The 17,102-nt window shown below is 51.4% G+C and overlaps 6 protein-coding genes across 6 annotated transcripts; 3 read left to right on the top strand and 3 right to left on the bottom strand.

Annotated features, from left to right (window-relative positions):
- Positions 1-440: 440 nt before the first annotated feature.
- BJY04DRAFT_16551 (putative exosome complex subunit Rrp46) lies at positions 441-1,742 on the bottom strand. The gene is made up of 2 exons (XM_073709123.1): positions 1,016-1,742; positions 441-956 (listed from the first exon to the last, which is right to left on the bottom strand). Exons 1-2 carry the CDS (start codon positions 1,349-1,351, stop codon positions 543-545), a joined length of 750 nt encoding a protein of 249 aa, XP_073574069.1. The 5' UTR covers positions 1,352-1,742; the 3' UTR covers positions 441-542.
- A 1,543-nt stretch (positions 1,743-3,285) lies between these two features.
- Positions 3,286-6,785, top strand: BJY04DRAFT_215681 (putative potassium/sodium P-type ATPase; the record flags this gene model as incomplete). The annotated part of the gene is made up of 5 exons (XM_073715533.1): positions 3,286-3,566; positions 3,613-3,739; positions 3,803-3,897; positions 3,947-5,876; positions 5,922-6,785. 5 exons carry the CDS (start codon positions 3,286-3,288, stop codon positions 6,783-6,785), a joined length of 3,297 nt encoding a protein of 1,098 aa, XP_073574068.1.
- A 214-nt stretch (positions 6,786-6,999) lies between these two features.
- On the top strand, positions 7,000-8,278 carry BJY04DRAFT_16528 (putative EF-hand calcium-binding domain protein). The gene is made up of 2 exons (XM_073709115.1): positions 7,000-7,273; positions 7,341-8,278. Exons 1-2 carry the CDS (start codon positions 7,213-7,215, stop codon positions 8,231-8,233), a joined length of 954 nt encoding a protein of 317 aa, XP_073574067.1. The 5' UTR covers positions 7,000-7,212; the 3' UTR covers positions 8,234-8,278.
- A 552-nt stretch (positions 8,279-8,830) lies between these two features.
- BJY04DRAFT_206064 (D-mandelate dehydrogenase-like dehydrogenase) lies at positions 8,831-9,987 on the top strand (the record flags this gene model as incomplete). The annotated part of the gene is made up of 2 exons (XM_073713669.1): positions 8,831-9,143; positions 9,254-9,987. The coding sequence occupies 2 exons, from the start codon at positions 8,831-8,833 to the stop codon at positions 9,985-9,987; spliced, it is 1,047 nt and encodes a 348-aa protein (XP_073574066.1).
- Positions 9,988-10,032: 45 nt separating this feature from the next.
- Positions 10,033-12,283, bottom strand: BJY04DRAFT_16495 (ferric reductase family protein). The gene is made up of 6 exons (XM_073709108.1): positions 11,511-12,283; positions 11,405-11,466; positions 11,172-11,357; positions 10,715-11,114; positions 10,507-10,668; positions 10,033-10,457 (listed from the first exon to the last, which is right to left on the bottom strand). Exons 1-6 carry the CDS (start codon positions 12,124-12,126, stop codon positions 10,078-10,080), a joined length of 1,806 nt encoding a protein of 601 aa, XP_073574065.1. The 5' UTR covers positions 12,127-12,283; the 3' UTR covers positions 10,033-10,077.
- A 694-nt stretch (positions 12,284-12,977) lies between these two features.
- Positions 12,978-16,611, bottom strand: BJY04DRAFT_16511 (basic helix-loop-helix domain-containing protein). The gene has a single exon (XM_073709112.1). It carries the CDS (start codon positions 16,295-16,297, stop codon positions 13,283-13,285), a length of 3,015 nt encoding a protein of 1,004 aa, XP_073574064.1. The 5' UTR covers positions 16,298-16,611; the 3' UTR covers positions 12,978-13,282.
- Between the last annotated feature and the right edge of the window lie 491 nt (positions 16,612-17,102).

The following is a 17,102-nucleotide window of genomic DNA, read 5'->3' as shown; positions in this document are numbered from 1 at the left end:
TTCTCGAGTACGGAGTAACCCACTCATCCCGGGATTTGTCACTGATTAATAACGGGGGAACCTAAGATCTCAACTCATGCATCTTGATCATGATTTAGCATAAAAGCCTGATTGGTAGATTCCTTGTATTCAACTTCGCCATCCCGATCCGTCCTTATATGCAGCCCGAGGTGGTTAATGATAAGGCTGGGGGTTGAGCCTGAGTATCCAGAGCATCCCACGTCAGCGATCACGAACCCTCAACCCCGCGTTTTGATATCAGACAAACCATCTTTCTGCACACCGCCGAGTCTGTACCCACCAATATGCTCGAGGAAGGGTAGAAGAGATTGCCGATAGGCTAAGCGTGTCCCAATCAGACGGCCGGAGGCTTTGACGCTGTATCTTGCCCCTCACGGGCATCTAAGACCAGTTCGGCAATGATGGTATATGGGGGGGTCGGTATACACTTTTGGAGTAACCGACTGCATGTATGAACCCGACAACCATAGTTTTTGTGGCGCAGGTTTGCTCTCGTTGACTTGGTGGTCAATCACAATTTATCAAGCGGTGTCCAGTTTCCAGGCGTAGTCGGAATGAATTTGATCTTGAACTGTATCGCGAATGATTCCTTCAAGCGGCTGGCTTTCCACGCCCTCGGTCATGGCCACATCCCCGTCAGAGCCTAAAGCCGAAGTTCCATGGCAAATGGCCATAGCGCGCTCGTAGACCTTCTCCCAGGTATCAAAATCAAATTTCCCCTCGCTTTCATTCAACAAAAGATGACCTTTGGATGTGAACGCTAGAGCGTGGAGGGAGGCTGCGGCCGCCGCGTCTCTTGCGGAGGGCTCGGAGATGATTTCACCAGATGTATTGATGGCCAACACAGTGGCTGATAGTGTCACTGACAGCGGAACCGAGGCCGACAATAGGGCAAGAGTGGCAGTATGTAGAAGGGCAGGAAGGAGCGGGAGATACTGTTCATCAGAAAATATGTTAATTGACAGTTGATCATCGTGCTTTACTGATGACTTACAGATCCTCCTCTCTCCACGCTCTCCCCACCAACAATAGCCAGGGTAATGACAACTCCACGTCTCGGATATCCCTTCTCTCGTCCTAGGACCACTCGGCCTAGGGCGCCTCTAAGAATGCCTTCCACGTAACGCTCGCCGATGCCACCGGGGGCAGTGCCTGGTTTCACAAACACTTCAAGAGTGGCTTCTTCGGGCTTTAGAGCGTCTCGGCGCCCGGGAAGCTCGATGGGAGCATTGACGGATCCGAGAATGTATGACCCAGTCGAAGGACATTGGTATGAAGCTGAGCCATCGGCGCGGGTGAGCGGGTGAAGTGAGGCAATCGGACCCCCCATTGTCAAGCTCCTTGCAATCAATTCAAGCTGTTGGGTTTCCTGGTTGTAATGTGGACGAGGTTCTATGGGCGGGGATTCTGGTCAAATCAATGGACATCTGGGAGCTGGGTCAGTTGGAAGCTGCAACATGAAATTTTGATGCGATCCGGCGGAGGGTGCGGGCCAGCTACTGATTGGTTACGCGCTTTCTTAAGGCTAACGTTGATGCCTGGGGCCAGAAGACACCAACAAGGCACTCAGCATCCACCTCACAGGGAGTGTCAGAGTCAGAGAACTCAGCAGTAGGTACGTTTCGTTCGATCGTTCTCCGGCTGAGATTGGTGGCATCATATGACTCCTTGCAGGATGGATCTCAGAATAGAAAATATAGTACTTGGCAAGCCCACTATGCCGGTCAATTCTCCAAAAAACCACGTAGCAAGAAATAGCAGGTTTAAAGCCTTTTGAAGTAAGAAGTCCAGAAACAGGGACGATGCATCAGCCCGGTCAAGCTCTCGGTCAATGCTGGCCCTGTCAACATACTTTGGTGCATTCGTGGTTGACTTTGCAACCACATTGCAAAGTGCCAAGGTTCAAGGTGCTACTCCGTTGACCTGCGCAGGGTCATTTGGGGAACAATTTATGATGTATGATCCCATACGGAGCACCATCCAAGCTTATATGACCAATCGAGCTTTTAAAGTTTGTTGTTTCATTCAATGAGAAGTCCAGGCGTAAAACTTACGAGACATATGCCCTTCATAGGCATATACCATGTGAATTTGTGAGCTCAGTCCTACGGAGATGCCACAGTGGTGCCACGGCCAGCATGAACGCCTTTTCGGAATACGCCCACGGCACGGGGATTATTTTGACTTGAAGGAAATAGGATCCTCGCAGATCAGATCACGCTATTCGATGGATAAATGGTATCGGCAGCTTTGGAAGATATCCCAGTTGCCGACGTCGGGCAAGGCGAGGCAGTGATGCGTGATTGTCTTGGCTGTCGAGATTCTCCGACGCCGATTCAAGAATCGACCACTTAAAATACTGCTCTGATAGCGACAAAGGCTAGACGGGGGAGGAATGAGCACGATTCATGGAAGAGAGCAAGCGCTGATTATCATTGCCTCCAACACGTTCAGCCCAGAAATGCCCAGCCACACGGCGGGAAGATGTGCAATGGTGGCTCAAAGATAGCCCGGTTTTCGATCCAGATCGTGGAGAATGAGGTCTGTTCTTCAACTCAAAATAAACCGAGGAAAGAAGAAAGGTGGCTTGAAATCAACTCTCCTCACTCGCCCGTCAAGCTGTCGACAACCGTGGAGGAAAGCAGTTGAAAGAGTGGCTCCGTACGAAGTGGCTGCACAGGCTCACGTGCCTATAACGACCAGGGTCGGTTCCTTCATCCTCAACGCCGGGATCCATCGTGGCCATGCAAGTTAACTCTGACTGGTTGCCCTGCTCACGTCTTACTCCCAGGAAAGTTGGCCACGACTTATCGCGTTTGAGGCGCGGTCTCCGCCAGAGAGTTCCCCAGACTCTCCTCCATCCAATCTGATACTATGCTGCCTTCGCACCCAAGCCATTAGTGGCTTGATGGGTGGTTTACATGCGCAGTGATTATGACGCTGATGCAATCAGCCAAGATAATGTTCCAGATTCTGTGACTTTCTAGGGAACCTTCTGTGAATGGTGCAGGGAATATGACAACCCCTCATGCCGTGACTCTTGGTCTTGTCCATCCCCCGCCCTACGCCCAGATCCGCTGTCCGGCTATAAAGCTCACCTTCTGAATCCCCCGGTCCTGACTACTCCAACGCTCATCTCCTCTCTTCTTTGTTCGATAAGCCCTGGGGGTTATACGGATCGTCTGCGTCGTCTCTCCGGTTTCAAGAGCATTTTCCGCTGTATCTCATCACACACGCTCTCCGTTTCACCTCAACTTTAATTGAATGGGCATTGAAACAGCACCACTTGATGTCGAGGAATCGACGGAGCCTCCTATATGTGCTTACTCAAGGGAGCACAAATCACAACACCATAATCATCCTGGAGATGTAAAAAACACGCACGATTCTGAGAAGGCTGTCCAACCGCAGGAGAAAGCGCCACCACATAAGACTCAGCAAGCTACCACAACTCGCCACTCTGAAGAAGACGATACAAGTCCGACGCACTATGCTCACACTATTGAACCCTCTCGCCTCTCGGCAATTCTTGATGTCGACTTCCAGTATGTTCAGGTTTATGCTGTGAAAGAGACGCACTGACAGCTATAGACATGGCCTGTCAAACACAGAGGCTTCTTCTCGTCTCGAGCGAGATGGCCCCAACAGTGTTGGAGGAATGGAAACACTTTCCGTATGGAAAATCCTCCTAAGACAGGTTTCCAACAGTTTGACTTTAGTATGGTCCTCCCCTTTGGCAGTTCGAGTCGATATGGAGGAGCAGTTTGTTGACTCTGGATAGATCCTGGTGATCGTCATGGGCGTGTCCTTTGGTATCAACGATTATATTGAGGGTGGTGTGATCACCGCCGTTATCCTCCTCAATATCGTTGTGGGGTAAGAGAGATGTTCAAACTGTCGGAGAGCTCAGATTAATGGTTTGCAGATTCGTTCAAGACTACCGTGCAGAGAAGGACATCCTCTCTCTACAAAAGCTTTCTGCCCCAATATGTAAGGTACTGCGAGATGGCAGGATTGCCTCTGTAAAGGCCGAGTCTATTGTGGTTGGTGACATCGTGCAACTCGCCGTCGGTGACATCGTTCCCGCGGATTTGAGATTGTTCGATGGCATGAACGCTTCAATGGATGAGGCTCTTCTGACAGGAGAGTCTTTACCTGTACTGAAGACACCGCATGTCACCCTTACTTCCCGTGATATTCCAATTGGAGATAGGACCAATATGGCATACTCTGGCTGTAGTACCACCCAAGGCCGAGCAACAGGCGTTGTTACTGCTACGGGGATGAACACGGAGGTTGGAAAGATTGCGCAGTTGCTCCAGGATAAAACTGAACATGATGGCTCGAACATTGTTGTCCGCATGTATCACCGTTTAGTTGCTACTGTAAAGAGCATCCTCGGTCTTGTCGGAACTCCTTTGCAAGTCAAACTGAGCAAGTTCGCCTTGCTCCTTTTTGCGCTTGCGGTTCTTCTCGCCATCATTGTCTTCTCTGTGAGCAAATGGGATATTCAAGGTGAGGTTCTCATTTATGGAATCTGCGTCGCCGTGGCCGTCGTCCCCGAGTCGTTGATCGCGGTGCTTACTATTACAATGGCGGTTGGTACCAAGGCGATGGCAAGGGGCAACGTGATTGTTCGCAAGCTGCAATGCCTCGAGGCTGTCGGCGGGGTTACCAACATTTGCTCGGATAAGACCGGTACCCTGACACAGGGCAAGATGGTTGCACGCACTGCTTGGATACCGGACAGTGGTACTTTGACCGTCCATGAAACAACGAACCCTTTCGATCCCACTAGTGGAGTTGTTCGACTAGACGGCAAGGAGGCTGATCCGAACGACATTCGAGACGATGCATCAAACACTTTCATTACCGCCCTCTCATTGTGCAACCTCTCTGTTGTTCACAACAATGCACTATCTGTATCTTCGAAAGAGGCGGAGGTGCCCGCACAGGTGGCCGAAGGAGAGTGGACTGCTGTTGGAGAGCCTACTGAAATCGCTTTACGTGTTTTCTCAATGAGGTTCGGGTATGATAAAGGCGACATTGTTAGGGATCGAAATCTTCACCTTCACACCGAGTATCCTTTTGACTCTTCTGTCAAGAAGATGAGTGTTGTTTATAGCGACCGGCAAGCCGGTCTTAATGAGGTGTACTCAAAGGGAGCACCTGAGGCTCTTCTCCCTAGTCTCAGCATCAGTGAGCAGGAGAAAGAAGTCATTCAGGAAACTGCAGACAGGATGGCTGGAGAAGGCCTCCGTGTACTGTGCATCGCTTACAAAAGGACTTCTGTCAATGATGAGTCGCAGGTGTCTCCTCGAAAGGCAGCTGAATCCAACCTAGGCTTCGCCGGGTTGGTAGGATTGTACGATCCACCACGCCTCGAAACAGCTGCAGCGGTCCGAAAATGTCAGATGGCCGGTATCACAGTCCACATGCTCACGGGTGACCATATTCGAACGGCCACGGCAATTGCATCAGAAGTTGGTATCCTCGACCCAATTGTGGATGCAAAGTCAAGCCGGCTGGTCATGGCAGCAAAAGACTTTGACCGCTTATCTGATACGGATGTAGACGCTATTGAGCAGTTACCCTTGGTTATCGCACGTTGCAGTCCTACGACGAAGGTCCGTATGGTTGAAGCCATGCATCGGCGCGGAGCATTCTGCGTCATGACCGGTGACGGTGTCAACGACTCACCCGCTTTGAAACGTGCCGATGTGGGAATTGCCATGGGGAAAAACGGTAGCGACGTTGCCAAAGAAGCAGCCGACATGGTTTTGACTGATGATAATTTCGCTTCAATCGTGAAAGCGGTTGAAGAAGGCAGACGTCTCTTCGACAACATCCAGAAGGTATGCTTCCTTTTGCTAACACATGAAGCTTGCTAATTTGACTAGTTCCTGATGCATCTATTGATATCCAATATCGCCCAGGTCATTCTTCTCCTGATTGCCCTGGCTTTCATGGATGAGGAAGGGAACTCAATCTTCCCTCTGTCACCTTTGGAAATTCTCTGGGCCAACCTTGTAACCTCCTCTTTTCTTGCACTGGGACTTGGTCTCGAGGAAGCTCAACCGGACATTATGTACCGCCCACCGCATGACCTGAAAGTGGGTGTTTTTACGCGCGAGCTTATTACGGACAAGATGGTGTACGGTAGCTTCATGGGCTCTCTCTGTCTTGTCGCCTTCGTTAGCGTGATCTACGGCGCTGGAGACGGCACCGCAAGCATGGGTTATGAGTGCAACGACGGCTGGAACGACAGCTGCGGCACCGTCTTCGAGGCGCGCGCGACGACTTATGCTACTCTGACGTTCTTGCTCCTTGTCACCGCCTGGGAAGTAAAGCACTTTTCTCGGTCACTTTTTAACCTCGATCCAGACCGCAACCCAGGCCCGTTCTCTGTTTTTCACTCCATCTGGCGGAATCAGTTCCTTTTCTGGGCTGTCATTGCCGGCTTTGTGATTGCTTTCCCGGTGATTTACCTTCCCGAGGTGAATCGTGTTGTCTTCAAGCACCACGGTATCAGCTGGCATTGGGGAATAGTATTTGGTTGTGTTGTGGTCTATCTAGCGCTAGTGGAAAGCTGGAAGGCAATCAAGCGCCGATTCAGAATCGGAACAGGCAAGAACGCGACACTGACGATGGAGGATGCTGAGATGCGGGCTGGTTTGAGAAGTTTGTCGCCCATTTCGATGAGTGCCAACGCCAGTGTGGACGCAAGTATGGCTGCCAGCGTTATTACGGAGCCGAAGAAGTAGTGGCAGGTGACTACTCATCGCATGCTCAACCATGCTGCCGGACCATGATATGGATCCGCGCCCGTAGACTGATTCAACACAGTCTTGTGACTTGAAAGCGCTCTTGAATCCACAAACCGACCAGTTTCACTCATTAGATATACGCAGACCTAGTACGCAATGTGATCTTATTCCTCTTCTGGATTCTGTGCAACGCTGCAGATGATCAGGTGTAGACTTTTCCGGAGTCCGGGCTTTGTTTGCAAGGCCAGCCAGTCAATATCCCGACAATTCATCAAGTTTGCTTTTGTTTGCTTTTGCAGTGTCACTGGTATCTGCAAGGAGCAGATCGTCGTCACCATCATTCCTCAATCATCATCACCCCACAAGATATACTACTTATTCTGTCGAATACTTACCGTCAGTTGTCCCGCCAAATGCAAGAACAATGAAGGTCCTCTGCCTCCACGGCCGAGGCACAAGCGGCCACATCTTCAAATCCCAAACCTGTCAGCACAAGCGCAAACCCCACCATCTAATAAAGAAACCTCTACTAACAACCTAACTATACACCAGCTTCCATCCGATCTCGCCTCACGGATCTAGACCTCGATTTCGATTTCCTCGACGGCCCATACCCCAGTCCTCCCGCACCTGGCGTCGACCTATTCTACCCACCCCCATATTACTCATACTACGACGAGACACCACAAGACACCACATTCGAGACTCTTCAGCGAACACACACATGGCTTTCCGACATAATCGCAGAGCGGGGCCCGTACGACCTCGTCTTGACCTTCTCGCAGGGATCCATCCTAGCAGCTAGCATGCTCCTTCTGCATGAAGCCGGACGAAAGATCCACGCCTTAACAGATAACACGACGGACAAAGTAGAAGAGCTACCGATACCAGGACCGCCACCCTTCAAATCCGCGATTTTCATCTGCGGCGGCGCACCCCTCCCGCTCCTCGAACACATCGGGTACAATATCCTCCCGCAGACAAAGACCCGTGATCTGGCGTCGAGAGCAGCACTCGCCTCGATGGCCAGTTCCTCATCTATCCTCGCTCGCGGCTCAACGCGTTGGACATCCTCCGGTCTCGATTTCGATTTCACATTGTCCCCTAACGCATCCTTGACATCCTATCCTGGGCCTTACAACCAGATCCACATCCACACTCACGCGCCTCTTCCCTCCGCGTACGCATTTAACAAGGAGGAAGAGATTCGGAGGGAGATTACAGGGCCCGTTCGCATCACTGTTCCGACGGTGCATATTTATGGTGAGAGAGATCCGAGGTATATTGCCGGGATTCAATTGAGTGAGGTTTGTGAGAGAGGTGTGAGGAAGGTATATAATCATGGAGGAGGGCACGAGATCCCGCGGCTTGAGGCTATTAGTGGAGCGATTGCGGACTTGGTGAGGTGGGCTGTTAGGGCTGCGAAAGCGGAGGGTGATGATTGAACGGCGATGGGTCCGGTTGGGGTTGGGATTTGAACTGGAGTTGGAATTGGACTAGGACTGGGACTGGGCGCGGGTGCTTTTTGACTGGATTAGCGGTAATGATTGAAATTGGCTAATTGATGTGTACTGATGCATGCTTGACTCAAATTACATCGGCTCGGGTTTTGACTTCCTAGAGTATATATTTGCGCTGGGGCGGACTTCGGAAGCTTCTCCGACGATCTATATCCAGAGAACATTCAACCAAAACACTCTCCAAAACCCCCAAAAGAACCTAAATACCCCAGAGGAATTATGTGAAAGTGGAAACCAACCAAGGTCCTCAGGCCTCAAGGCTCCTCTTACCCCACAAAGCCCAACCCCCTCCCCGGACAAACCCACCAACAACTAACCCAAGCAATCTCAATTCCCGCCCTCCCATCGGCAATCGGCCTTTGACGGCCTTTGACCCAGTTCCCCGAACTATATAGCTCTACCCACCCAAACACCACCCCATATCCCAAGAATCACCACACCACCCAAGATCGCTCCCTCTTGTCACCAAAACTCCCTCCTCATCCTTCCCTCTTCTACCTTCACATTGCAAAGACCTCCAAAATGCCCAACCCAACAATCCTACACCTCGGCGACCCCATAAAATACAACCACGACATCTACACCCGCTTTAGCAGCCAATTCACCATAATACGCCCCAGCACAGAAGAGCGACAGCGCGATGAATTCATCAAAGCCCTAAAGGAGAACCGATGGGGCGAGTTCGACGCCATCTTCCGACCATTCTGGAACACAGGCGGGGAGATGGGCCGGTGGGATCGAGAACTCATTGAGCTGCTGCCGAAGAGCGTGAAGATCTCGGCGAGCGCGGGGGCCGGCTATGACTGGGTTGATGTGGATGTTCTTGGGGAGTACGGTACTGTTTACTCTTATTTCATTTCATTCTTTCTTTTGCCTTATGCCTTCTTTAAGGAGGGGAAGATATAGCCGAGGGTAGTTTGCTAATGAGGATATTTGTATGAACAGGTATTCTATACTGCAACGGCGCCCTCGCCTCCTCCGAGTCCGTCGCAGACATGACCCTCTTCCTCATCCTAGCCGTCTTCCGCAACCTCGCCTGGTCCCATCAAGCAGCGATCTCGCAAAACCCGCGCCGTTTCTTAGACGCACACCAGAACTCGCCTCTCACAGCCCGGAACCCCTCGGGGCACTCTCTAGGGATCATCGGTCTAGGAGCTATCGGATTGACAATCGCAAAGAAAGTCTACGCGGCCTTCGGGATGAAGATCCTGTACCATGATCTTTTCCGCAAATCCGAGGACGTCGAGAAGAGCGTCGGTGCTACGTTCTACGATAATTTGGATAGTCTACTTGGTGACGCGGATTGTGTTATTGTTGCGACGCCCTTTGCGGGTAAGACGCTCTTGACGGCTGAGAAGTTTGCGAAGTTTAAGCGCGGGTCTCGGTTTGTGAATATTGCGCGCGGGTCGTTGGTTGATGAGGAGGCGTTGCTGGGTGCTATTGAGGATGGGACGCTGGTTGGTGTGGGGATGGATGTTCATGCAAATGAGCCGAATGTGCATCCGCGGCTGGCGAGCAATCCGAAGGTGATGATGATGTCGCACAATGCGGGAGGCACGGTGGATACGCATATTGGGTTTGAGAGGTTGGCGATGGAGAATATTGAGGGTTTCTTCGCGAGAGGGAAAGCGGTTACACCAGTTAATGCGCACTTTATCAAGAAGAAGAGTGTGCTGTAAATATGGTTTCTAGCAATTGGGAGGAAAGATTTCTATAAGGATGCTTTCATGACATGGCTAGACGGCTATACAAGAACAAAACAAACAGCACTACCAAGAAAAGGTCTCTTCGTAGAGATCTATTACCTTCCCGCCCTGCGCCTGGCGGACGGAACTCCGGACATCATCACCCATGCTCCCCGGCCCGCAGACACTCACGGCCATAGCCCCGATCTGATTTTCCTTCTCAGTCTCTAAGATATGGCCGAAGCACGGCTTGCCATAGCCGATACTGACGGTGACGCCAGGAGGGGCACAGAAGGCCCAAGGGCTCTCGGTGGGCGTATACTCCTCGCTGCAGTGTCTGTCTGTCAAATACACCTGGATGGACACGGATAGGCCTTGTGACCGGAATGGATGCTGCTCTTTACAACGGATGGCAGGGTGCTCGAATATGGACGTCATCCAAGGGTGGATCCATGAGAGGTGGTCTTGAACGAGTTAGTATGAGCTTATGGAACTTGCATTTAGGTGGCATACCGAGACTGCGGGCAACCCAGACGAGGTTTACTCGGCGAACCGCTATATTTCGAGCTGTGTATCCTTCCATGAACTGATGCATGTAAGACATTGGATGAGTGATTCCGATTCCGCCTGCGACTAAAATTACCGTTCCGTAGGAGGCGAGCGAATGAAGACCACCTTTGTCAGGTTAGAGAGGCTGACTGTAAATCGCGAGAGAGCTTACCGAAAGGTCCCTCTGCAAAGGCAGTCGCACGGAATTGGCACTCCTCGGAGTCGATAGCCTTCCGCAGAAGCTTGCACGTAAACCCGTCTCTTCGCTTGACGAGAAATGAAACAGTAGTCCGCGGTTTCTCGTTGAGCAGAAGATTGAAAGAATCGCTCGAGTCTCTCTTGTCTGCCACGCTGGTTTCTTCACTCGCTGTCCAAGCCACGGAAAACGGGTGCGATGTCCACAGCCCTAGGGACGGGATGTAGAGGTACATATATTGACCAGCCTTGAACTTCCAAGTCCTTGCAACAGCGACATCTACCCGGGCGACATTTCCAGGAAGGAGCTCGACGTTCGCAGTTGTGCGGTGTTTGCCCAAATTGCGCCATATGAGACTCCCTAGGCGAGCAGCTCGCTGGAGAAGTTAGCTACTGCGAGTCGATACTGGTAAGAACTGGTAAGGAAGTCTCACCTCTAATCCCCATATGATAATGGTTCCAAGAAGAACGTATTGCTGAGTGAGACCACGTAGGTGATACCAGAGTCCAGCGAATGACATTACTGCCAGTAGGATGTGAAGATGCAGAAATATTTCGTAAAATGCGTGTCGAATTGGAGACACGGAATGAATGAGAATAAGAAGGAACCCAATAAATGCCTGACCATATTAGACAGTATTTGCCTAGAGTGCAGAGAAATACTTACAATCATCCCATATATAAAGAAAGGAACGTGCCACACCAGATGGCTAGTATGCTCCACACTCGCTGCCAACGTTAGAAGAGTCTAAAGCAACTTAGGGCTAACTTACTCTCCGCAATCTTCCCAGCAACCACACAAGCCGTGTGGACGATAGCACCAACGACAATAAGTCGGCCAACCCAGCGGTGCAGAAGATTAAACGCATCGAAAGGAATACCCAGAATAGGAATCAATGGGTTATTTCGGCCAGCGGTCAACACTAGCCCGGGTGTATTCATCACAGCCAAGTGGCCAGCCGCATACTTGAGCTGATACAACAGTTCCTGGTAGTCCTTCCACCAGTCAACCAGGGAAACGAAGAAGGCGAGGTTTATCCCAATATACGCTATGAGCAGCGCAGTTTCTATTCGGAGCGGTGTAGTACCCATGTGAAATCCCAGGAGGCGAAATTCGCGGCTATGGCGGGTTGACAGCAGCGGTGCGTAGAAGACATGCTTGTTGAGTCTGGCAATAAGACCACTTCGTTGCGTAAACTTAGACTGATCGTCTTCTCGTAAGATCGTGCGTAGTCGGCGGCGGTGTTGTAGCTGTATCAGAATTCTCGCAATGAAGATGATCACGAATGTCCCGCCGAGTACAAATAGAGGAGTCGCTAGCGCGACATTCATCGACGGATGAACACCGCGAGTGTGCTCCTCGCCAGGCTGTATATAGTCAACCCCCATGATCTCGATATTCGTTGTTGAATGGAAATGTTCTTCGAACAAGAATACCGCGACGCAGCGAAAGCCGCACCCCTGCACTCATTGAAAGCCGCGCAAATGGATCGTCCTTCGGAAGAAAAGGCACGATGCCATCTCCGGATACATATACTCGCATGCAGACTTCCGAATATAGGATGACAGCCATCGTGACGTGCGGGTACTTCCTCTGGCCATCGCAGCGATGCCGTCATCCAGGACCCTTGGCAGCCCGGAAAAGTCATAGGTGGTGGGTATAGCAACGCATTGGTGAGAAACAAGGCTACAACGTGAGTGAGCATGCGATTGCAACCGCGAAGAATGTGGGGAATGACGGTTGCAAGAATGCGAGCGTGTGTATCTCGGGATGGCCTGGACCATCGTCGCGGACAGACGGTAAGATCTAGAACGGCAAGATCGCGGAACCAGACATCTGAGAGACAGGATTTGTCACTAAGACGTAGTATTGTTGGAGTTGGAAGAGGAACAAGGTCTAAGTGTGTGCGTGGAGAGCCGCAAAAGCGTGGATGAAACCACGGCACCGGAAACGGAAGGCGGAGCTTCATCCAACGAGTCACCACGCACAGACACACCCCTCTTCCCCTGGCTCTCCTGACTCCCTGGATTAAGGTATTCCGCTATCAAGATTGTGCCTGGGGTTATCGCTCATGACGTGGAAGTTGGGAGCTGGCACAAGCTGACCATGTAGTGTGTCAAGATAGATCAACAACAGCTGGAATCTCGGCTACAAAGGGGCTGTCTGTGTCAGCTGGAGTGACAGCCCCGAGAAAACGTCACCAAGAACGAATCTACAACCTTAGAACTCGTGTGTAATGGACAACGATGTCATTGCAACGTTATGCTTCTTTGTCTCTATCCTTTGCCTTATGTCGTGACTTCTGGAGTACCCTAAGCATCCCACGCAGCGAAGACACAGATTATGACATTAGAGCCAGAGCGAAGATATCGCATGTTTATGTGGCGGGCATCCATAACGCCTTCCCAATTTCTCCTCCTAGTTCACCGATACACCAGTAGCATCTACACAGCCACAAATCAAACACGCCAGACGAAAAAGCAACAATGAGTATACAATAGCATTCCATGCCCCCGCCATTAACGGCACCATCGCCTGGGACCTTTACTGGACTTCGGCTGCGGAACGCTCTAGCTGTTTATTTTGGCGGTCGACCGCAATCACAGGTTCTTCAAGGGAAGGTTCAGCGAGCTTATTTTGGTGCTCCATCAACCGAGGCTGCTTGTGTTTTGTTTTGTCCTTGCGATGACTTGCCTTCAATCGTTCTCGGTGAATGCGAGAATAGTCAGCGACGTCGACGCCAGCGCCGCGGCACAGAGAGGTACATTCATCTTCGATGATTTGGACAAGATTAGAAGTGAATCCGTAGAAAGTCGGGTTGTAGGCGTTGCGAGCCCAGTACATAAGCTCCGAAGCGACGCGACCAAGAAGAGGGATCGGCTGCGGAGTGAAGCTTTCTTTGTGTGTATTGTACGGTTCATCTTCCGCCTCATCTTCAGCCAGTCCATCCGAAGAATCCCATGGAGAGTCGTTAAGCGCTGGCGACGAAGGGCGTGATGAGTCCGATGAGGACAAGTACCCTGTATCGGAGGCAAGGACATGGAGTAGGTGGTAGACAGCTGAGAAGCCCAAAAGAGTCAAGTCGACTGGGTCAAGAGGCAACTGACTGAACCAGGTGACAGCCTTGTCCATAGTAAACGATTCAGGCAGCGAGGTGTCATCGCGAGAGCGTGCCGTGAAGATGGCAGCAATCATGGCGCAACGAACAGCGATCGATATCTCTTCACGGACTGAAACAGGCAACGAGGAGTCTAGGAAGTTAGAGGCCCGATTCTCTTTGGTCTTGGACTTCTCCTTTGGCAATGCAGCAAGAACGCCATTGATGTTCTCGACCCGGTCTTGCTCAAAGAACACGGCCATCATGACCTGAGCCCGAGTATGAGCAGCAGAAGGCTGCGGGGCCACATCGAGAGCAAGCTGAATTTTCGACTTAAAGAGGTCACGACTCTTCTTTGTGTCTGGACCTCGTGCGCTAGCCTCAAAATACCTGAGCAGCGCACGCTGAAGGAGATGGGAAGACCACCAGGCCGCTAGGGCATCGAGGGAGGATTGAAGGGCAGAATCCTCTTCCACGGCATCCAGGAATGCATCATCACCATCAGACCCTTCCTGTGTGGGGCGATTCCAGGTGAGATTCGCTGCCCTTTGTGTGATACTATCAATCATGACATCCTCACTTTCGCATTTGAGCAAGGCGTCAAGGTGGGTTGGAAGAGCATCAGGGTGGTCCTTCGGCAGTGATGCATTCATCTTCCGGGCCAAGTCCCATTGGTACCTCGCCAGTGCACGAGCAACATCGTTAGAGACTTGGAAGCTCCATTGACCCGGCACTCCGACTCTCCAAAGCAGGATACGGCAATGCAGCGCCTTGAGCATCATCCTCATGGGGCTTCGTGGTAAAGTGCCCGCAGCGAATATAGTGAGTACCAGGCGGCTCTTGCTAATCTCTGCATCACCGCCAGAAAGTTGAGCATCAATTGCGATATCCCAGGTCTTAACACGTTCCTTCTCATCATCTTCAGTGATACCAGTGATTGACGAGTAGAGCTTCCATCCGATAAAGCACCGGATCACATATTCAAAGCATCGCGAGGTCACGACATACCATTCGTGGAAGAACCGATGTCTCGGAACCCCAACTCGTTGCACACTAGTCAGCCAGGCCTGGCGCCTGAAATTCGAGGAAGACAGCATGACATCCGGAGTGATCTGCTTGGATGAGTTCTGACGGCCTGGACCGGAATTGAACAGATAGACGAAGACGATGAAGGCCGACCCAACCACGAGGATGGCAAGAGAGAGGAAATGGAAGATAGCTCTAGCATGCCAGGATGACCAGAAGCTATGGCCAATAGTGTCCATAAACATTGGCGGAATCTCTAGATTTCTGAAGTAGTGTAGCGGGAGGGCCATCAAGCCTTTGTTGGTTGAATCGGTTTCCTTCTCTCTGCCCAGACCCTCGAAAACCATTAATCCAGCAAGAGTGCCTAGAACGTATTTGTTCGGATAATGTGACCGTCGACGACCATTACCAGATTGCGAAGTCCCGCCGTTGGAGCTTGGCTGCATATAAGACTGCGACCAGAGGTCATTTTTAGCCGGCTCGGCACGCATGCGTTTGAAAGAGTCCGGTATTTTGATCATTCCCGAGACGGGGCGAGAGGAAGGAGGCGACGCATCCGTGGGACTGTCTTCAGGGCTAGAGAATATGCTAGGAGAAGAGCCAGATCCAGATTCAGTGGAAACGGTGTAATTGCTCGGCGAGGAAACCGACGCCGCAGAAGTTAGCGATTGATCTGCCGCCTTTTCCAACTCACGGAGCCTATTTTTTAGCGCGGTATTTTCATCTTCGAGACGCGTGTTTCGGGTTTCCAGATGTCGAATATACTCCGTCGCCTTAGAAAGAATGGATGCCTTGTTCAGTTTGCTGGCTGGGGTGACACCCTCATCTTCGTCGTCGTCAAGTGATCCACTACCCTTGGATGAACGGAGGCTGGGAACACTGTCGCGTAACTCGGCAATCTTCTCGTTCAGATTCGCTCGGTAGCGTTTTTCAATAACGTTGTGTGCTCGTTTCTTAGATGGTACCTTCTTCACCTCCGGTGCAACGCCACTGACGGTCGATCCATCGTCGTCACTACCAGATTTTCGCTTCTGACCGGCGCCTGTAAAGGACAGCGGGGAACCTGAGACCACGGAGTTGGCTGAGAAGGTATCCGCAGCGTTGAAAGACGGCGTCGGTAGAAGGTTACCACGATCTTGAGCCAGGAAGGGCTCGAAAGAGATATTCGTACAATCGATGGGAATGTCGGGAGAGAAGTCGCCGGTGGGGAAGATATCAAGGCTTTTGTTACGAGCGGAGAAAGGTGGAGATGTAAGAGAGGGTGATAAAGGTAAGTCTTTGATGACATCTGGGAAGGTCTGGTCGTCCCATCTCATCCACTCATTCCAGTCTTGACCTGTATCGTCGGATCCGGAATCCCCTTGTGAGCTCTTTCTCCCCCTTGACTGAGAGGGGGAGAAGAGCTGAAAGTCACTGCCCATGCCAGGGGCAGCCATCCGAATTAGAGTTCGAGGTTGTAACCATGGGCCACGGCCAGGTTTAACAGTCGATATCGCCTCGGCTCATATACCAGCGAGGGGTTTGTTCACTTCGGCGACAGTATCAGCAAAGCGGTAGCAGTGACGACCTTATGCAGCGTTGGAGACATACAGCGGATGTGAAGGAGAGACTGGGAGTCGGGGTCGAGCCGCCACCTTAAGTTCAAGATTGATTGTCGATCAATTCAAGCCGACGCTAATGGATCCAAACGCTGTAGTGTGGAGAAAGCGCTGGTCGGAGGGTAAACCAGAGCGGTGCCAGTCGAATTGAGTCACTTTGACGTTGTTATACCGATACGGTAGCCAGCTTCGACAGGTCGATAAAAAAAAAGGAAAGTGATGGAGAAGGTAAGTTGCAAGAAGTTCCCTCTCCTAAGATCCGATCAAACCGTTGGGACCCGGGGGGCTTGGTTGAGCGCGCGCGGCCTGAGAAATGGTGGTAGCTAGGCACCGTGGTTCCCCCTTCACATGGAAGGAGTCTATCGTTCCACCAGCGGGACAAACCAAGTGACAGGGCTGGCCTTGTGCCTGGCGCTTCTGCGTCTTTTCCTGTTGGTTTTTTGACTCTTGTGCAGCCTCTCACAGGATGAAGATGGTGGTTTGTCTGTCAAGTATCTCCGGAGGTTGTCAACAATTGGATATCGCCCCTTCGAAAGACATTTGCCATCAAGAGCTGTGCCTCACAGGCATCAGTAACCGCCATCGAAAATTAGAGGTGGATGGCGTTCTGGGCCAATGGAAGGTCGGCGGTGGATGCTCGTAT

The sequence above is a fragment of the Aspergillus karnatakaensis genome, assembly GCF_047715665.1.
Source record: "Aspergillus karnatakaensis strain CBS 102800 unplaced genomic scaffold BJY04scaffold_11, whole genome shotgun sequence".
Classification (NCBI taxonomy): domain Eukaryota; kingdom Fungi; phylum Ascomycota; class Eurotiomycetes; order Eurotiales; family Aspergillaceae; genus Aspergillus; species Aspergillus karnatakaensis.
This window is presented reverse-complemented; position numbering and strand designations above follow the sequence as displayed.